This window comes from Neophocaena asiaeorientalis, unplaced genomic scaffold (assembly GCF_003031525.2).
Source record: "Neophocaena asiaeorientalis asiaeorientalis breed wild unplaced genomic scaffold, Neophocaena_asiaeorientalis_V1.1 scaffold197, whole genome shotgun sequence".
Lineage (NCBI taxonomy): Eukaryota > Metazoa > Chordata > Mammalia > Artiodactyla > Phocoenidae > Neophocaena > Neophocaena asiaeorientalis.
Window position 1 is genome coordinate 3,839,368 of NW_020174703.1, and position 19,728 is coordinate 3,859,095.

Sequence of the window (19,728 nt, forward strand, 5' to 3'; positions counted from 1 at the left end):
TTAATTTAAAATACTTTCTGAGGCCTCTCCCTGTCTTGAAAATTTTCAGTATATACATATTACCTGAGGCAAAGAGTTCATGATCCTTCACGTGGCATTCAATTCATTTTATAATCCAGATCCCTTAAACATCTATTCCCTTGACTAATAATCCATGTCCCAGACTCAGAATTTCCCTACCATACTCTATCAGGTCCCCACAAATGTAGCAAATGGTTAGAATGTCTCTTTTATATAAATCTATTAATTTCTGCACATTATTTGAACTGAAATTATCATATTGAGTGGCATTTCTTCAAATCCCCCAGTTTATATAGTGATATTTTATGAAATTAAAAGGGCATTCTGATAGGAGTATGATTTCGACTCCACTTTACAAGTTTTCAATTCATAAATCCATAGTGAATGTTATTTTTATATTTATTGCATTTTATTTCAGGGGACATCCAGTGAAGATATGGAAAAGGAAAATGCAACATTGCTGACAGAGTTTGTTCTCTCAGGATTTTCATATCAACAGGAGTGGCAAATCCCCTGGTTCCTGGTATTCCTGGTGATATACCTCATCACCATTGTGGGGAACCTTGGTCTTATTGCTCTCATCTGGAATGACTCTCAACTTCACACCCGCATGTACTTATTCCTTGGGAGTTTGGCTTTTGTGGATACTTCAGTATCATCCATAGTGACCCCCAAGATGCTGGTCAACTTCTCCGCCAAGAGTAAGATGATATTTCTCTCTGAATGCATGGTACAATTTTTTCCCTTTACAGTCAGTGCAACCACGGAATGTTTTCTCTTGGCAAGTATGGCATATGATCGCTATGTGGCCATATGCAACCCTTTATTTACCCAGTGATTATGACCAATAGACTATGTATGCGACTGTTTGTCTCATCATTTGTAGGTGGTGTCCTACATGCCTTTATTCATATAGGATTTTTATTCAGATTAACCTTCTGTAATTACAACATGATATATAACTTTTACTGTGAGAGTCCACCTGCCGATGCAGGGGACACGGGTTCATGCCCCGGTCCGGGAAGATCCCACATGCCGCGGAGGAGCTGGGCCCGTGAGCCATGGCCGCTGAGCCTGCGCATCCGGAGCCTGTGCTCCGCAAGCGGGAGAGGCCACAACAGTGAGAGGCCCGCATACAGCAAAAGAAAAGAAAGAAGTTTGTAAGATAAAGAGATCAGTAGTATGTAAAAGTTATTCAAATGTGTTGTTGACAACAAGGGGCTTTAAATGCATATTATCAAAGCTCAAATAATGTTAAGATGATATGATTCCATAGTTCCCAGTGGGTAGCTGAGAAATACTTGAAAATGAGCAAGAATTTGGCTGTTTCATGCTCTAAAAGTCCTTGAAAGGTTGCTCTCCTCACATGTCATACTATTTACGTATAATAAGCGATCCATTTTCAAAGCCATTTTGCCTTTCCTCTCCTGACACTTAAATTCCATACACATTCCATACCACTCAGGTCCTAACCCTCAAAACTACCGACCTCTGTTATTTACCCCTTCCATCCTGTTGATATTCTTTTCCTTTCCAAACATACCTGCAGGATTAACCTTTATAAACAGGACTCTGATTACATGATATCTTTCTTCAATAACTTTTAATAGATTGTCATTGCTACCAGATTTTTCACATATATGGGAAATGTATCTAGAGCTGTATACGTACATATGCATTATGATTATTTCTTCATTTATGTTAAGATTATATGGTATATAAATACAAGTAAATATATATGCATATATATCTATATATACAGACTTCTTCCTTCCTTCCTCCCTCCCTCCCTCCCTCCTTCCTCCTTCCTCCTTCTTTCTCTTTTCTTTCTTTCTTTCCTTCTTTCTTTCTTCTTTCTTTCTTCTTTCTTTTTCTCTTTCTTTCTTTTTTTTCTTTCTTCTCTCTTTCTTTCTTCATATTTCACCCTGCATATGTTCATCCCAGCATTCAAATAAAACCTTGCTTTAACTCTGAAGGCTCTTCCTCCACAATTCTCCTGTGGACTCTACATTATACCCAAACTGAGTTACTGAAAGCTTTCTGGACAAACCTCTCTCTCTCAGGTTCATGCTTTTGCTCACACAGGTCTCTCCACAGAGAATCCTCCCCACCCAACTTCTCTATTTTCATTTAAAGTTGAAAAGGTATCATTTCCTCAACATCTCTCTCAAATTTTACAGCTTCTGCGATGTTTTTCCAGTGTACCTCAAAGATAATAGGAATGCTCACTCATCTCAAATGTTTAGCAGTTTATTTATTCTTCTTGGTCACACTTGGCCTCGTATAATAATATTTTTGGCCTACAAACTCTTTTAAATTACAATTTAGAAATCCTTCTGTCTTTTGTAGTAGATAGCACAGTGGCTTACTCACATGAGCTCCTAAATAAGTATTCACAAAATATTTATAAACTTAAAATGATCTGACAGCTCACATACATAGAAGACAGTAAGAGTGCATCACTCTTTTTCAACCCGGTAATGAGCCCAGGGAAATTACTGGACCTGGCACGGCTGCTGCATGCCAGCTCACCTTCTTAAATTTCTTTCATGACAATTGAAAATATTATCAGTAGGATTGGTTCCTGGGATAGAGTATGATAAAATATCAGGGAGAAGCCCCTAATCAGAGGTTTGGTTTAAAGATGCAAGACATATAATTATTTAAAACAAAAATCATTACTCTATATTCCTGGAAGTGTGAGTCACAAGATTAGACCAGGTCATCTGCCTTCTTTTTACTCCTCTGAGACATCCCCCTATGCCCCAAAAAGGGAATGCATTCATCACATTCCAGTTGCTTTTACTGTTTCTCCCTAAAGAGTCTTTTTTTTTTTTTTTTTTAAGGAAACTCCATACTGTTCTCCATAGTGGCTGTATCAATTTACGTTCCCACCAACACTGCAGGAGGGTTCCTTTTTTTCCACACCCTCTCCAGCATTTATTATTTGTAGACATTTTGATGACGGCCATTCTGACTGGTGTGAGGTGATACCTCATTGTAGTTTTGACTTGCATTTCTCTAATAATTGGCGATGCTGAGCATATTTTCATGTGCCTTTTGGCCATCTGTATATCTTCTTTGGAGAAATGTCTATTTAGGTCTGCTGCCCATTTTTTGATTGTGCTGTTTGTTTGTTTGATATTTTGCTATATGAGCTGTTTGTATATTTTGGAGATTAAACCCTTGTCAGTCTCATTGTTTGCAAACATTTTCTCCCATACTGTAGGTTGTCTTTTTGGTTTGTTTATAGTTTCCTTTGCTGTGCAAAAGCTTTTAAGTTTAATTAGGTCCCATATGTTTAGTTGTTATTTCAATTCCTCTAGGAGGTGGATCCAAAAAAATATTGCTGTGATTTATGTCAAATAGTGTTCTGCCTATGTTTTCCTTTAAGAGTTTTATAGTAACTGGTTTTACATTTAGGTCTTTAATCTATTTTGAGTTTATTTTTGTGTACGGTGTTAGAGAATATTCTAATTTAATTGCTTTACATGTAGCTGACCAGTTTTCTCTGCACCACTTATTGAAGAGACTGTCTTTTCTCCATTGTATATTATTGCCTCCTTTGTCATAGATTAATTGACCATAGGTGTGTGGATTTATTTCTGGGCTTTTTATCCTGTTCCATTAAAATAGAGCTACCATATGATCCTGCAATCCCACTCCTGGGCATATATCTGGAGAAAAACATGACTTAAAATGATACATGCACCCCAATGTTCATTGTAGCAATAGCCAAGACATGGAAGCAACTTAAATGTCCATCAATGGATGAATGGATAAAGAAGATGTGGTATAATATATGCGGTGGAATATTACTCAGCCGCACAAAAGAATGAAACAATGCCATTTGCAGAACATGCATGAACCTAGAGATTACCTACTAAGTGAAGTAAGCCAGACAGAGAAACACAAATATCATATGATATCGCTTATATGTGGAATCTTTTAAAAAATGATACAAATGAACTTATATACAAAACAGAAATAGGCCCAAAGACATAGAGAATAAACTTATGGTTATCAAAGGGGAAGGTGGTGGAGGGATAAGTTAGGAGTTTGGGATCAACATATACACACTACTATGTATAGCACAGATAACCAACAGGGGCCTACTGTATAGCACAGAGAACTTTACTCAATATTTTGTAATAACATATAGGGGAAAAGAATCTGAAAAAGAATAGATACATATATATGTATAACTGAATCACTTTGCTGTACATCTGAAACTAACATGACATTGTAAATCACCTATGCTTCAATTTAAAAAAATTAAAAAGAATAAAAAAGGATAATTGTTATTGCATATGTACATAGTTCAATGATTTTTATTACTGTATAAGGTTTCCATTGTTTAGATGGATTCCTTCAATTATTTAGATTTTTGCTTCTTCATACATTGTCATGACCGAAAGACTAACTGAAAGTATAGGCAGCGGTATGTATTTCTTCTGCCATCATTAGCACTGTTTCCTAAAGAATTTTTCTTTGAATGAGAAGTCTGGTGTCAAGCTATGAGTATATGAGTGGGTGTATAACCCATCACATCTTAATTTAGGTTGCTGAGTACAGAACAGACAGTTGGAGGCCTCTCAGAAGTGCAGACTTCCTTGAAGCCTTCTCTTGTAGACATCTAGTCTACAGATTCCTCTGCTCTGTATTGATCTTCAGTACAATCTCAACTACTTTATGCCTTCCAGAAATTACCAAAATCCCTACTCAAATGATGTGATCTCATTCACTTCTGTTATAGATTTATTCATTTGTACATTTTTTTGTCATTTCAGTGGTATGTTGGTAAAGAGGTAAAAGATACACCTGTGAAAAATCCACATTTTGGGACCAGATATTCTGCAGATTCCTTTAAAAAGAAACTATGAAATGAAATCTGTATTGTTTAATGGTTATTTAGATTTAGAGGATGATATAATTTTGCTAAGTTCATCCAGTTGTCTGGACACTGCTGATGCTAGATTAGATCATTTGTTGGAAATACAAATAATGTACTTGAGATATTCTTTATTATGAAGTTGTATTCATTTTCTTAACCTGGAGATTGAAAAGAATACATAATAAATTCTCTCTCTTTATGTATATGTGCATATGTTTTTTTCTCTTTGCCTTCCAATACCTTCTACTGAGTAAGACTTCTACTGTTCAGGAGATTGTTGATAATTTTATCCTAGACTGTGTTCAAAGAAATAACATAACTAGGATTGGGCAAAAGCAAACAAATATAAATCAAAATTAGAACTGTATAACTAGAGTCTGTTTTGTTGACTAATTATGGCATGTAGTCTTAGTACATGTAGTATTAGGAAAGTGTCAAAACCTCTCTGGTATAGGCTTTCATTTTAGCTCTTTTTGTTGGTCTTTTAAAACAAAGGTTTGAAAAATTTAGTGGGCATCAGAATCACCTGGAGAGCTTATGAAAACACAGACTGATGGGCATTATCATTAGAGTTTCTAATTCAGTCATGCTAATCCTGTTGTTTTGGGACTATACATAGCAAACTACTGTTGTGAACTGAATGTTGATTTCCCCCCAAATTCATACATTGAAGCACTAATCCCCTAATGTGGTGGTATTTGGAATGAGGACTTTAGGAGGTAATTAGGGTAGGAATAGATCATAAGGGTCAGGTTTTCATGATGGTATTAGTGCCCTTATAAGAAGAGAAAGAGGCAAGAGAACTAACTTCTCCCCACCACCCCCAGGAATACTCAACCTGCAAAGGCCAAGTGAGAAGGCTGCTGCCTACTAGGCTAGGAAGCAATCTCTCACCATGTACAATAAATATCTGCTGGCCCCTTGTTCTTGAACGTCCCATCTTCCAGAATGTAAGAAATAAATGTTGGTGGTATAAGCAACACAATCTATGATATTCTGTTACAGTAGCCTGACCTAAGATAATCACTGTTTTAAAGTAATCAGTGAAGCAAAATTGTTATAGTATTAGGACATTTAGATATCAGATGAAACAGAGTTTCCATATACTCTATTCCCTACTTAAACAGCACTCTGAAAATATTTTGGCAGTTTGCACCCTCTATTTATACTTTCCTTTCAGTTTTGGACAGAAAGATGCAAATAGGGCATCTATTTCAAAGGATGAAGTATTGTGGATTTTTAAATAATTTTTTCTCGGGAACCATGATTGATAGTGATGATAGCCAATAAAGACCACATTGTCTAATTTCAATATGGTTAATGGGAGGGTTCTCTGTCCCTTTCTAAAAATTAATTACCAAGCCAGATCAGCATTTAGATCACCCCTTTCAAGTACAACTTCATATACACAATATTCCTTATGCTGTAGTACGTGACGTTTACCTCTTCTGAAAAGGTACCTTCATAGTGAGACTTATTTAGAGCAATAGCTAACAGTTACATCATAATATTTCCCTCACTTTGCAAGATAAAACAAGATGTTCACTAAACATACAGTGAGTTTTGGTTATAGTCATGGTTGTCTAGAGTAACAGAACCAGGAGAATCTATCTCTCTATCTCACTACCTCCCTATATATCTATCTATCATCTATTTATCTATCTATCTATCTATATTTATACCAAGACATTTATTATAAGATATTGGCTGACATGATATGGAGTCTGAGAGGTTCCATGATTTTCCCTCTGCAAGCTGGAGAGTGAGGACAGCAGTGTCCTACTTCAAAGGTCTCAGGTAGTAGGGCCAATTGTATAGATTCCTTTTTGAGTATGAAGTCCTGAGAATCAGATCATCAAGGGCAGGAGAATATCAATGCTAACCAGTCAAACAGAAAGTGAATTCCACCTTCCTCTGCCTCTTTGTTCCATCCAAGCCCACACCAGACTGGCTAATGCCCAGCTACACTGTGGAGAGTCATCAGCTTTACTGAGTCCACCAATTCCACACTAATTTGGAACTTCCTCACAGAAACACCCCCAAATAATGTTTAATTAGATATATAGACAGTCCACGGACCAGTTGACACATAAAATTAACCATTACAGGTTCACCTTTTGTCAACTTAGCACCCATACACATATCTTAAAACTATTCTATTTCTAAATAATGATAATAGCAAGGTCACCTAACATGATACAACTATGCTATGTACAACCAAAAATGTATTACTTCTTCCCCGGAGTGGAGGTAAAATCTTTGAGCAATGTTTACTATTGATTCTCCTTGATATCTGGTAATACAAATACTAAGATGTCAAATTAACAACACTCAGTTATTATGCTATAAAGTCAGTACATCTTATGTCTCATGATAAGGGAATAAGAGTGGAAAGAAAACAAGGCTGTTTGCTATACACACCCACAAATGTTTTCATATCAAACTAAGAAGGAAATCTCTTGGCAAATTACACCTCATATCTGTAACTGGACATGTGATTGTTGCTGGTATTTTAACTAACTTCTTTCAGTACCCATTCTGCATTCTCTTCGCCTCCAGCAAACACCTCACTCAGGTGGTCATTGTTCTTCACCTTGTAGAATAAGCCAAAGGTTCACTCCTGAAGAGTCTGGGCCATTAGAACTACTATGTGGTTTGGCCTGTTAAAGTTTTCCATTGATCTTAACCATGGGAATGATAATGCTAAGAAATAGCCTAAGGTATCTTCTGTATTCCAGACATACTCTTCCTTACCCTCTTTGTGGAATAGTCCAGTTTCCTCTTGGTAGTTGCCATCAATCACCTCAGCCAGCACAGTAACTCACTTCTTTGTCTCATGAGTCAAAGGAACGTAAAGTCAAAGGGACCAAGGGGCAGTCTACTTTTCAGCTCAACGGAAGCATTGTTGTGTGTCCTGGTGGAAGCAGGACTGCCCACTGTAAGGTTTTCCCTTCCTAAATGTCACAGAGAGGAGTTGTCATGCAACAGCTGTCCACTTTATGATGGTGCCTGCATACCATGCAGAACCATCTGTAAATCAGGCCCCACCCAGTCTTCTCTTCTCTGTCAACTCATCATAGAGAATTCCCTATAGGACCACAGGTCCAGGCTGGGAGACAGAAGCCATTGCAGCAGGAGTAGAGGCCAATAGCATTTGAACCACTTCTTCATGTAACTTACTTGTGCCTTCAGGACCTGTTCCTGCCTTGATCAAGTGTCTACTACTTCTGTTCGATGAAGGAATGCTGCTGTGCACACTGAACTTTATGGTTAGTGGGTCAAATAACATTCAGTGTGTCAAGGGCAGCTCTGGTATCATGGCAAATTGGTGGCCCACTGTTAAACGTTCATTTTTTACCAAGGCTCACTAGCAGTCCAACAGCTGTTTCTCTAAAGTACAGTAATTATCCACAGAGGATGGCAGTGCTTTGCTCAACATTCTAAAGGCCTGCACTGTGATCAACCTCTAGAGGCTTATTAAAGGCTCCAAGCATCTGCCACTGCCATTTCAGGCTCCACTGGATCTGCTGGATATGGTTCACGGAGCAGAACAGCTTGCACAGAAGCCAAGACATGTTGCAAAGCCTTCTTTTGCTCTGAGACCCACTCAAAACTAGCAGCTGGTAAATGGGTTGGAGTAACACACCCAAATAATGCTAATACTGCTCCAAAATCCACAGGGGCACATTATGTGTTGTGCCTCTCTTTTGGTTTCAGGAAGGGTCAGGTGTAACAACTTATCCTTCACCTTAGAAGGGTTTTCTTGACGTGCCCTATATCACTGGACACCTAGAAATTTCACTGAAGTAGAAGGCCCCTGAAATTTTGTCAGATTTGTTTTCCACCTCTGTCCTACAAATGGCTAACTAATAAATATTATTTCTTGCTCACTAAGACCAATCAGCACAATGTCATCCATGTAACAGACTAGTGTGATATAATATTTACAAATCATATGTGCGATAAAAGGCTTGTTTCCAGGATATATGAAGCACTCTCAAAATTCATAATAAAAACCAACTAAACCAATTAAAAATGGGTAAAATATTTGAACACTTTACCAAAAGAGATATACAGATGTCAAAGAAGGATGCAAAAAGATGCTTTATAAAATTAGTTACTAGGGAAATGCAAATGAAAGTGCTATGAGATATTACCTAGTAAAATGACCAAAACTGAAAAGACTACCCAGAGTGGAAGCAGTAATACAGGCCTTTGCACTCAGAGAGAGGCAACCAAATAAGTTAGGAGATAATTATACAGTGTGATAAAAGGCTTGTTTCCAGTATATATGAAGCACTCTCAAAATTCATAATAAAAACCAACTAAACCAATTAAAAATGGGTAAAATATTTGAACACTTTACCAAAAGAGATATACAGATGTCAAAGAAGGATGCAAAAAGATGCTTTATAAAATTAGTTACTAGGGAAATGCAAATGAAAGTGCTATGAGATATTACCTAGTAAAATGACCAAAACTGAAAAGACTACCCAGAGTGGAAGCAGTAATACAGGCCTTTGCGCTCAGAGAGAGGCAACCAAATAAGTTAGGAGATAATTATACAAAATTGAAGAGGGCAGTAAATTTTAGTCAAGTGTTGGTTATGTTGAAGCTACCTCTGCACATCATACTCCCCACTCCACTCTTCTGTGCACTTTTCACAGGACTCGACTCTTCTATGTTATTTTCTCCTCTACTTTGGCTTTCATCAGCAAAATTGTAAGGAAGCAGATTAATTGATCAATCAATCTACTAAAATGATGCTGTTTGCTTTCCCCCACCTAGCCATCCAAGTCCCAAGTGGAGGCTAAGCATTTTCTTTTGTTACTCAGATATCGTACCAAAATACCACAAATAAGTTAAGTTTTATTTTTCTGAATGAATGTACACTGACAACTTTCTCTGTTAATGCAAAAAAGGTAAATCTGATCATCATGGTACCACCATTTCTAAACCCCTCAATAGCTTTCCTTTAAATTAAGGTATAGAACAAAGTCCCTGATCTGGCCTCCAAGGCCCTGTGTTACCCCTATATGCTGGCCTCCCTGACCCATCTGGCTCCTCCCTGCATCCCTCTTTGCAAGCCAGCTACATTTACCATGCTGTGCTTCTCCAATTATCTAGGCTCTCTGATAATCTAGGCTCTCCATGATAAAGACCCTGTGGATGGCACCTGTTCACAGGCATCATCTCTTGGAAATGAAGACGCTCAGGCCCCACCACTGATCTACTGAAACAGAATTTGCTTTTTAACAAGATCTCCAGGAGACTCACAGGCATTAAAGTTTGAGAAGCACTGCTATAGGTTGTCTCCCACTGTGGTCCTTTGTTTTGTTTTTCCTTTACTCCTTCCCCAGACGTTTGCTTGGTAAGATTTCTCACCAGATTTCAGCTTAAAGTTGGGAGTTAGCTATGGGTCTGGAACGATTAAGCATTTTCTTTTGTTACTCAGATATCATACCAAAATACCACAAATAAGTAAGTTAAGTTTTATTTTTCTGAATGAATGTACACTGACAACTTTCTCTGTTAATGCAAAAAAGGCAAATCTGATCATCATGGTACCACCATTTCTAAACCCCTCAATAGCTTTCCTTTAAATTAAGGTATAGAACAAAGTCCCTGATCTGGCCTCCAAGGCCCTGTGTTACCCCCATATGCTGGCCTCCCTGACCCATCTGGCTCCTCCCTGCATCCCTCTTTGCAAGCCAGCTACATTTACCATGCTGTGCTTCTCCAATTATCTAGGCTCTCTGATAATCTAGGCTCTCCATGATAAAGACCCTGTGGATGGCACCTGTTCACAGGCATCATCTCTTGGAAATGAAGACGCTCAGGCCCCACCACTGATCTACTGAAACAGAATTTGCTTTTTAACAAGATCTCCAGGAGACTCACAGGCATTAAAGTTTGAGAAGCACTGCTATAGGTTGTCTCCCACTGTGGTCCTTTGTTTTGTTTTTCCTTTACTCCTTCCCCAGACGTTTGCTTGGTAAGATTTCTCACCAGATTTCAGCTTAAAGTTGGGAGTTAGCTATGGGTCTGGAACGTGAGCTACAGTTTGCATGAGGAGGACAAATTTACTTGGGTTGGGTCTTGACAGGAATCTAGAAATTAGGCCTCATTAAAATCATGTGTGATTAGCTCAGATAAGACCATACTGATCAAAGCACTCAGAGCATCAACATTTATTGATAAACTGGAGTTTGCAAAAACATGTCAGAAGTGTCCTCTGTGGTTGAAAATAGTGCCATAAAGTGTAATTTCTATCGTTAAAACCAGAACTGTCTGCAATGACTGACATTTATGATTTCAGAGACCGTGGTGCCCCGTGCAGCAACCTGGATTTCTCATACATGTCCAAATCCACAATGCCCAGAACAGCTTAGCTTTGTCCAAAAGGTAATCAAATGGGTGCTATCAGGGGAATTTAAGTTCTTCACTCCTTCCTCTTCTGGCAAAAGCACACAGTTATACAATTGGTTAACTCTTGTGTTCAACACAAATTTATATAAACTTATGTAAACAACATTTTCCTGAGCTTGGATAATGAAGCCTCCAAAATGAATCAGTGTGCAAAGAATTGTCACCTGTGTTATTGTCATTGCAGTGCTCTTATATTAGTTTCTACTTCAGAAAGCCAAACACTGAAAGGAGCTCAACAATTTCTAACAGATATAGGTGAGAGAGAATGCTTTTTGTAATATTCATTAATTTTTCATAGAAAGTTAAAATACTGTTAAATTTGTAATAATTTTGATTTGATTTACAAGATACCAAAATAGCCAGTTGAAAATGGAAAATAGTGAATAATCTGCATGCTTTATTATTGTGAGTAAAATGTGGATGAGCAAAATAGCTCTAAGAACACATTGTACTCTTTAAATATTCAATCATCTGGTTAGCATACTTACAATGACTCTATAGGATAAGTTTTGGTGAATTAGAACATTAAACAAATGAACAGTAGTTTAAGGATTTAGGTCAATGTTTTCTACATAAGAAATCTTTCTGATAATTGCATTCAAAATATTTATTTGATTTAAATTTTAAGTTAAATCACTTAAATAATAACCTCTCTATTCTTTCACCTACTTCTGACAATAATTTCGTTATACATACATGTATATACACATATATATACAGAAAAATGAAGAAAATGTTTCTCCAGTGCTTTTCTCAGATTTATGACTTAATAACTAACCACACATCAAATTGAGAAGTTTTGAAATGTTTAGTGATTTGATATTGCATGGAAGGATGTTCACTCGAAATAAATATACATTTAACAACTGCAGTTATTGGCACTGGTTACTTATATTGCCTGTATTAAGTTCCAGTCTTTGGATCAATTTTATTCCACTAATAAAACTTGTGGAGAAGCAAATGCTTTAATCGCAAACCAGGAGGATTTCTAAAGAAAGTCAGCTCTAATCATAGTAATAACAAAGATAAAGCATCTTTTATATATGAAAAGAACTTTGAGGCCATGCTAGTATATTTATGAGCAAAAAGTAAAATTAAAATTTTTAACACACCATTGTAAAGCAATTATACTCCAATAAAGATGTTTTAAAAAAATTCTTAATTAAAAAACCTAAAAAGAAAATGAAAGTTTCTAATTAATACACTAATTCCATAGGAAAATAAACTTGGAGTTTTTAATAAAAGAAAAAGAAAGGTGACCCTGTGTTGACAACTTCTGTTAAAGCCAGAGTTGACAGATATTTATCCTCCAAACGCTGAGACTTTCCCCTTATTTCATCTTCAGCCTTCCTCTGATACTTCCTCTCTCTGTTTGCTTGTCTTTCCTACACTTATTCATCTATGTTCGTTTGTCTCTTCCAGTTTTTTGTTGTTCCTTGTCACCCACACAAATTTTCCATTCCACTTCTCTACCCACTCTCATCTCAATGACCTCTTCCCTCTCTTTTGAAAACTTTCATGACATTGTTCTATAAGGAAAAATATCGCATCTGTCTATGGGCGGTGGTAAACAAATGTCAACTGTTGTCCACAACTTAGATACTTTATTTCATTCTCCTCACTGCTGTGCCATTTGCTTCCTTTTCATTTCTCATTATTCTCCGACCTCAACTCTATCCCAAAATGGAAATTGCTCTCACTAAAAACTCTCTTAATTCCTACACACAATGATCTCTATTCACTCCTTATCCTACCAGAGCAATTATTTCATTTTAGGCACTGTATTTTCCTTTGTCCTTCTTGAGTATTTTCCTCTCTTTAAGTCCCCAACACTCAGCTTTCCAGTTCCCTCCTGCTTCTCTGACACTCTGCTCTGTAGCCTTTTCTGGTCTTTCCTTTTCTCCTTTTGTGTGAGCCAGAGCTCTTGGCTGCAAGATGAAATGAGTTAATTGAATGAAAATTGGCTTGGACATAGAAATGTTAGGGAAGTTGGGGAAATCCACTAGAGAAATTGGCAGGACACAAAGAAAGAAGTCAGACAGTCAACAGCCAAAATCATGTCCCATCTCTAGCTCAATAAGACCTGTTGTCATTGCTGCTGAACTTGAATGCTACAATTCACACTCTCAATGCCATTGCTATGGGTACAGGAGTTTCTGGGGTCATGATATTGTTTCCTTGGTTGACTTTACAACCAAAATTCTCTTTGTCCACATTTGACCTCTTTCTCCCCTCTCCATATCCCAAATAGAGTGTAAATGAGTTTTTTTTGGCTAACCCTATATCAAGCCCCCTCATTCTAGGTACCAGGGGGATGGGAAAGTTAGTTTCAGAAACTTTGGCTTCTAGAGAGGATGAGAGCTTTAGTCTGCCACCAAGACTCATTTGGTAGAAAAGAGGATCAGATGTGAACCATCTAATAAATGATGTACATCCATTTTTAATCTCTTTAATGTAACTTCTTCAAGTTTGTTTTCATTCCTTCCTCTTTTTCTTTTTACCTTATGCACACTGTCCAATGTATAGGCCATATATAAGTATGTTTTCAGCCACCTCAATGACACCCAAGTCATTATTTCTATTAAGCACTTGTAGAATCATACTGCTAAGCTTATCTCACCTGGATGTTCAGAGGATGCTCCTTGCAAAAACTAGCTACTGCATCTGAGTCTTCAATCTCAATTTTTAATGACTACCTATCCAGTCATTAAAGAGAGTGACTCTCTCTCCTTTACTAATTACTCCTTCACATTTAATCTGTCACCAAGCCTTAGTGATTCTACATTCTGATTTATTTTGATCTATCTCTTTGTCTCCCTCATCATTCTAATCATATCACACATGAACCAAGAACCTCACATACATTTTAATCACCTGGGGAGCATTTAAAAATGCATATTACTTGACCACATTCATGATCTACTAAATCAATTTCTACAGTAGTACCTCAAACTCAATGTTTTGCACGGAAAACTACCCCAAACAATTCGGATGTGTAATCTGGTTTGGGAATTACTGGACAACAGTCATAACTTCCTGAAGAGTATTCATGAAACAAGGTTCTTCTTCCTGCAGACTATTTCTACAACCAAATATTTAATTTCAAAACTAACTGATGATGACACTCCACATCTTAAAAGTTTTCAGTGCTTGACTATTACTTGAAGAATAAAATGGAAGATCATTCACATGGCATTCAATTCGTTTGATAATCCAGGCCTTTCTAAGATTTTTTTGATGTGCATCCATGTCAAACACACAGAATTTCCCTACTTCATTCAATAGCTTCCCCATAAATTTGCCCATGTTCAGAATTTCTTTCTTTTCTTCTAAATCTGTTTATTCCTATACATATTTTGAACTGAAATAATCACATTTTTCCAATACAGCAATTTCCTGAAATACTTTTCATGTATTAAAGAGTAAATAAAATAAATGGCATTCAGTCTAGTGTATGGTTTTATTTATATTAGCTTAACCAAATCTTCTTTTTAAACTTCTGATAAATGTTACTTTACATTTACTGCATTGTATTTTAGAGGCCATCTAAGGATATGGAAACGGAAAATGCAACAGAGCTGACAGAGTTTGCTCTCACAGGACTTACATACCAACCAGAGTGGCAAATCCTCTTGTTCCTGCTGTTCTTAATGCTACACCTCATCACCATGTGGGAAACCGTGGTCTGATTGCTCTCATCTGTAATGACCCTCACCTTCACACTCCCATGTACTTATTCCTTGGGAGCTTGGCTTTTGTAGATACTTGGTTATCACCCACAGTGGCCCCCAAGATGCTGGTCAACTTCTTTGCCAACAGCAAAATGATCTCTCTCTTTGATTGCAAGATACAATTTTTTTCCCTTGCAATCTGTAACCATGGAATGTTTTTTGCTGACAATGGCATATGATCGCTATGTGGCCATATGCAAACCATTACACTATCCAGTGATTATGATGACTAGGCTATGCATCTGGCTATTAGTTTTTTCATTTATAGGTAGCCTTTTCCATGCCATATTTCATAATGCTTTTTTATTCAGATTAACTTTTTGCAGTTCCATCATAGTACATCACTTTTACTGTGACATTATACCATTATTTAAGATTTCCTGTACTGATCCTTCCATTAATTTTCTGATGATTTTTATTTTCTCTGATCAATATAGTTGTTCACTATTTTCATTGTTCTTGTGTCTTACACACTTATTCTCTTTACAATCTTTAACAAGAAGTCTGTAGAAGGCATAAGGAAGGCCTTCTCCACCTGTGGAGCCCAACTCCTATGTGTCTCTTTATACTATGGGCCTCTTCTCTTCATGTATGTGTGCCCTGGATCCACACAAGCAGATGATCAAGATATGATGGACTCTTTATTTTACACTGTCATAATTCCTTTGTTAAATCCAATTATCTACAGCCTGAGAAATAAGAAAGTCATAGATTCACTGACAAAAATGTTAAAGAGAAATGCTAATAGGTGTTCTTCTTTCATTAAAACAACACATAATTGTACAGGTTAGATGTTGCTATGTGTTGACTAGTGTTCAAAGTTTTTTGCATTTATAATTGTTCTACAATTTTAATGACTTAAGATGTTAGTGCCTAACAGATTCCTTAAAGTATTTGCATATCTTATTCAAAAATATGTAAGGAGGGGGTGGAAGCAAGATGGCGGACTAGGAGGACGCGGAATTTGCGTCCACATTCCCTGTCCACTAGGGCACCTACCAGGCACTGGTGGGGTACCATGAACACCTAGGGTACGGGAGGAACCCCCAGCGACTGGGTAGGACATGGAGCATGGGGGGAGTGAAGGGGGAGGAGAAGCGGAGGCGGGACGGGACTGGCACCCCTGAGGGGCAGCTGGGGGAGAAGAAGGGATCCCACACCCGAAGGGGGAAACTGGGGGACCATCGGGAGGACAGAGGATCAAAAGGGAGCATAGCCAGGTTTCCCCTGCCCACCTGGGGCCCCAGGAACCTGCTGAGAGCCTGGGCCTGATCCTCTGCCCACCGAGGCCCCCTCCAGCCGCGCAGGTCCTGAGGGAGTGGGGGGAGGGAAGGGGGAGCAAGAGTAAAGGATGGACCTACAGGCCGCCACCTCTGAGGGGCGGCTGGGGGAGGGGAGGAGTTTCTACACCCAGCGGGATCCACCCATGGTTAGGGGTCCAGGGGGGATGGGGGAGACCCTGTGGGAGACCCTGAGGGGGGAACGGAGGAATGGAAGGGAACGTGGCCAGCACTTTCCCTGTCCACTTAGGCACTGGGGAGCCTGTTGGGCTCTCAGGCCTAATCCTCTGCCCTCGGAGCTTCCATCTTACCGCACAGAGCCCAAGCCCTGTCCCCACACCCCCACTCAGGGCCCTACCTCTACACTCAGAGACCCCCTCCAATGTGCTGGGCCTAAACCCCACCCACACACCCTCACCCAGGGCCCTACCTCCAAACTCCAGAACCCCACACTCCACTCATGCTGCCTCTCCCCTTCCACACAGGTCCTAAGCAGAGGCCCTGCACCTCGCTTTAACATCGCCCTGCCTAGGCCCCGCCCCAAAGGCCTTTTCTGGCTGTGTGCGTCCTGAGCCTAAGCCCTGCCTAGGCCCCACCCCTGCCTAAGTTCCATCTCCGCCTAAACTCCACGCCCCCTATAGCCAAGGACTTCTTTTTTCTTCTTCTTCTTTTAGATTGGGGTTCTGTTTTACCTTGTTGTTGTTGACACATGTATATTTTTATTTTTTCTAATAAATCTTTTATTTTTAAAAATTTATTTTATTCTTTATACTTTGTTATTGTTCTGCTCCTTTTGGCTTGTTCCCCCCTTCTTTTTTTTTTTCTTTTTTCTGTTTTGGTTTTGTTTTACCTTGTTGCAGTTGTTTCGATTATATTTTTATTTTTCATAATATATTTTTTACCTTTCTAATTTTATTTTATTTTTTATTCTTTGTTATTGTACTGCTCCTCTTTTTCTTTTTTTTTTTTTTTCCACTGAGCCACATGGCTTGTGGGATCTTGGTTCCCAGGCTGGAGGTTGGGCCTCCAAACAAACAAAAAGCAAAAGCCCAAACAAAATTTGTTCTCAAAAATTATATTAAGATTTAAAGGGTTTTCTCTTCTAAATGTTAGAAAAACTAAAGTATAAAAGCAAGCTTTTAATCTACTCTGATATACTCTGGAAAATTTTACACAATTTTCTTAGAATCAGAAAAATTGTAGATGAGTCAATTCAGATTAGGAATACCACTAACCTGGACTGATTCCAATTATGAGTACTGTTATATGCATAGCATTAACAAAAACCTGGAGATGCTGATCAAGCATATTGAGATATAAAATGTTAAAAATTCTACATTTATAAACAAAAACACTTATTGATTCTTATATGTACAATTATGAAAGAAAAAAATAATTTACTGAGAACCTACTATCTGCTAGGCACTAAGCTAGAACTCATATATATTACCTACTAAAGAGTTAGACATGATTTTTCACGATTTTCCTCAGTAAAAAATTTCATGCTTTGAAATATCACGGAAAGGATTTATTACCAAAAGACCAAATCTAGGAATAATAAGCAGATTAATTGATGTATGTGATTCTCTGATCATTTGCCTTTTGGCCTCAATCCATTTTCCAACTTCCTCTCCTGTGTTTTGTTTTATAATTAAGGACCACTGTAAACTCTATTTCCCAGACTCCCTCCCTTTCAAATGTCTTCTGGCTAGATTTGGACAATGATGAGCACTGTAATTAAAGAGTGGGGGGAAACCCACAATATTTCTGCCCTGTTCCACTGCTGTAGGGAATGTCTCCAGCACAAGCTGCATCTTATCACTGAGTCCACCTCCTGCAGGGAAACTGCTCATGCGGGTCAAATCATGGGTTCTGTTAACTAACGACTCATCCTCATGGGAGCTTCCTACCATTAGTAATCTCTGGGATGCCTTACTATTCCCTGTTTGACTTTTTGATTTTACAACACTTTCAAACCATTTGCTAAATTAAATTTTCTCTTCTTAACTGGTGGGTAAGGTCTTTGTTTTCCTGAATTGTTCCTCTTACAATGACTACATAAAATTTAAAAACTTTTATATAATAATAAAATAGAAGAGTTAACAGCCACATAAAAATACAAGAAAAGATATTTAAGACATTTATGAGGGAAAGAAAAAGTTTAACACCTTTAATATATAAGGAACTCTTACAATTCATTAAAACATGCAAACATCTGAATGGAAGGAAGGGCCAGTGAACATTCAACTGAAGAATTTAAAATATCCAATACGTTTAAGAAATATATTTAACTTATTTCAATTTAAATAAATGAAATTAAAAATTTTTTGTTTTATTTATTTTACTTCTATGGGGTGAGGGGAAAGAAGAGCTATCTGTTTGGAAAACATTTAAAAGGATAATGATAGCCAATTTGTGGGAATATAATGGAGCAGTTTTACTGCTAAGATTGATAGTCTTTATGAGGACAGTAAACAAAATAGATTAGATTGGGGGTGGCCACAACTGGGGAAGAATCTTGATCATGGGACTTAGAGGTCATCCGGGCCCAGAGTAGAGCCTGGGTGGGACAGTAGTGGCCATTGATGGCACTTACTAAAGTGGCACCTCAGAAGCCACCCAGATCTCTTAGCAGAGCCATGGACACCTACACAGGCAGCACACTGAACCTCTGTGCATGTGACCCACTCATTTTAACACTCCCCTCTGCTGGGGCAAATGTTCTAGCACAGGGAGAGGGAAAAAGACACACTTAAAGGGAACAGGGCCCCCTCAAAGCCCAATCCTCATGGCTTCTGAAAAAATAAATAATAAAACATAAATAAACAATTTACCAGATAAAAAATTCAAACACTGGTAGGAAAAATGTGAACTGAATTGGGGAAAATAATTGATCTAAACACTGAACAATTTGACAAGGGACTAGAATGCAAAAAAGACCCAGTCAAAAATGAATAATTTAATAGCTGAAATAAAAAACACACTAGAAGAAATGAATAGCAGATCAACTGATACAGAAGAATGCATAAGTGATTTGGAAGACAGAATAATGAAAATCAACCAATAGGAAGAAAAACAAGTTTAAAAAATAAAAGCACTCTGGAATACCATGAAGTGTTTCTACATTCACATTATAGGGGTTCCAGAAGGAGAAAATAGAGAAAATGGTGGAAAAAATGTATTTGAGGAAACTGTAGTTGAAAATTTCCCAAACCTGAAGAAGGAATAGATATCCAGGTACATGAAGCACAGAGGGTCCCAAAGAAGATGAACCCAAATAGATCCATACCAAGACATATCCTAACAAAAGTTAAAGAGAGAACTCTAAGGCAGCAAGAAAAAGAAGAGCCATATTCAAATGAATCCCCATAAG

General features: G+C 37.9%; 2 protein-coding genes across 2 annotated transcripts; both read left to right on the forward strand.

Moving 5' to 3' along the window:
* The first annotated feature begins 436 nt into the window (after positions 1-436).
* LOC112409247 (olfactory receptor 187-like) lies at positions 437-15,033 on the forward strand. Its single transcript, XM_024759236.1, is given in 4 exon segments — positions 437-845; positions 848-997; positions 8,108-8,184; positions 14,884-15,033. Coding segments are annotated over 4 exon segments (765 nt in total). The 5' UTR covers positions 437-457.
* Positions 15,034-15,243: 210 nt separating this feature from the next.
* On the forward strand, positions 15,244-15,866 carry LOC112409248 (olfactory receptor 5H2-like). Its single transcript, XM_024759237.1, is given in 2 exon segments — positions 15,244-15,523; positions 15,526-15,866. Coding segments are annotated over 2 exon segments (621 nt in total).
* Positions 15,867-19,728: the final 3,862 nt, after the last annotated feature.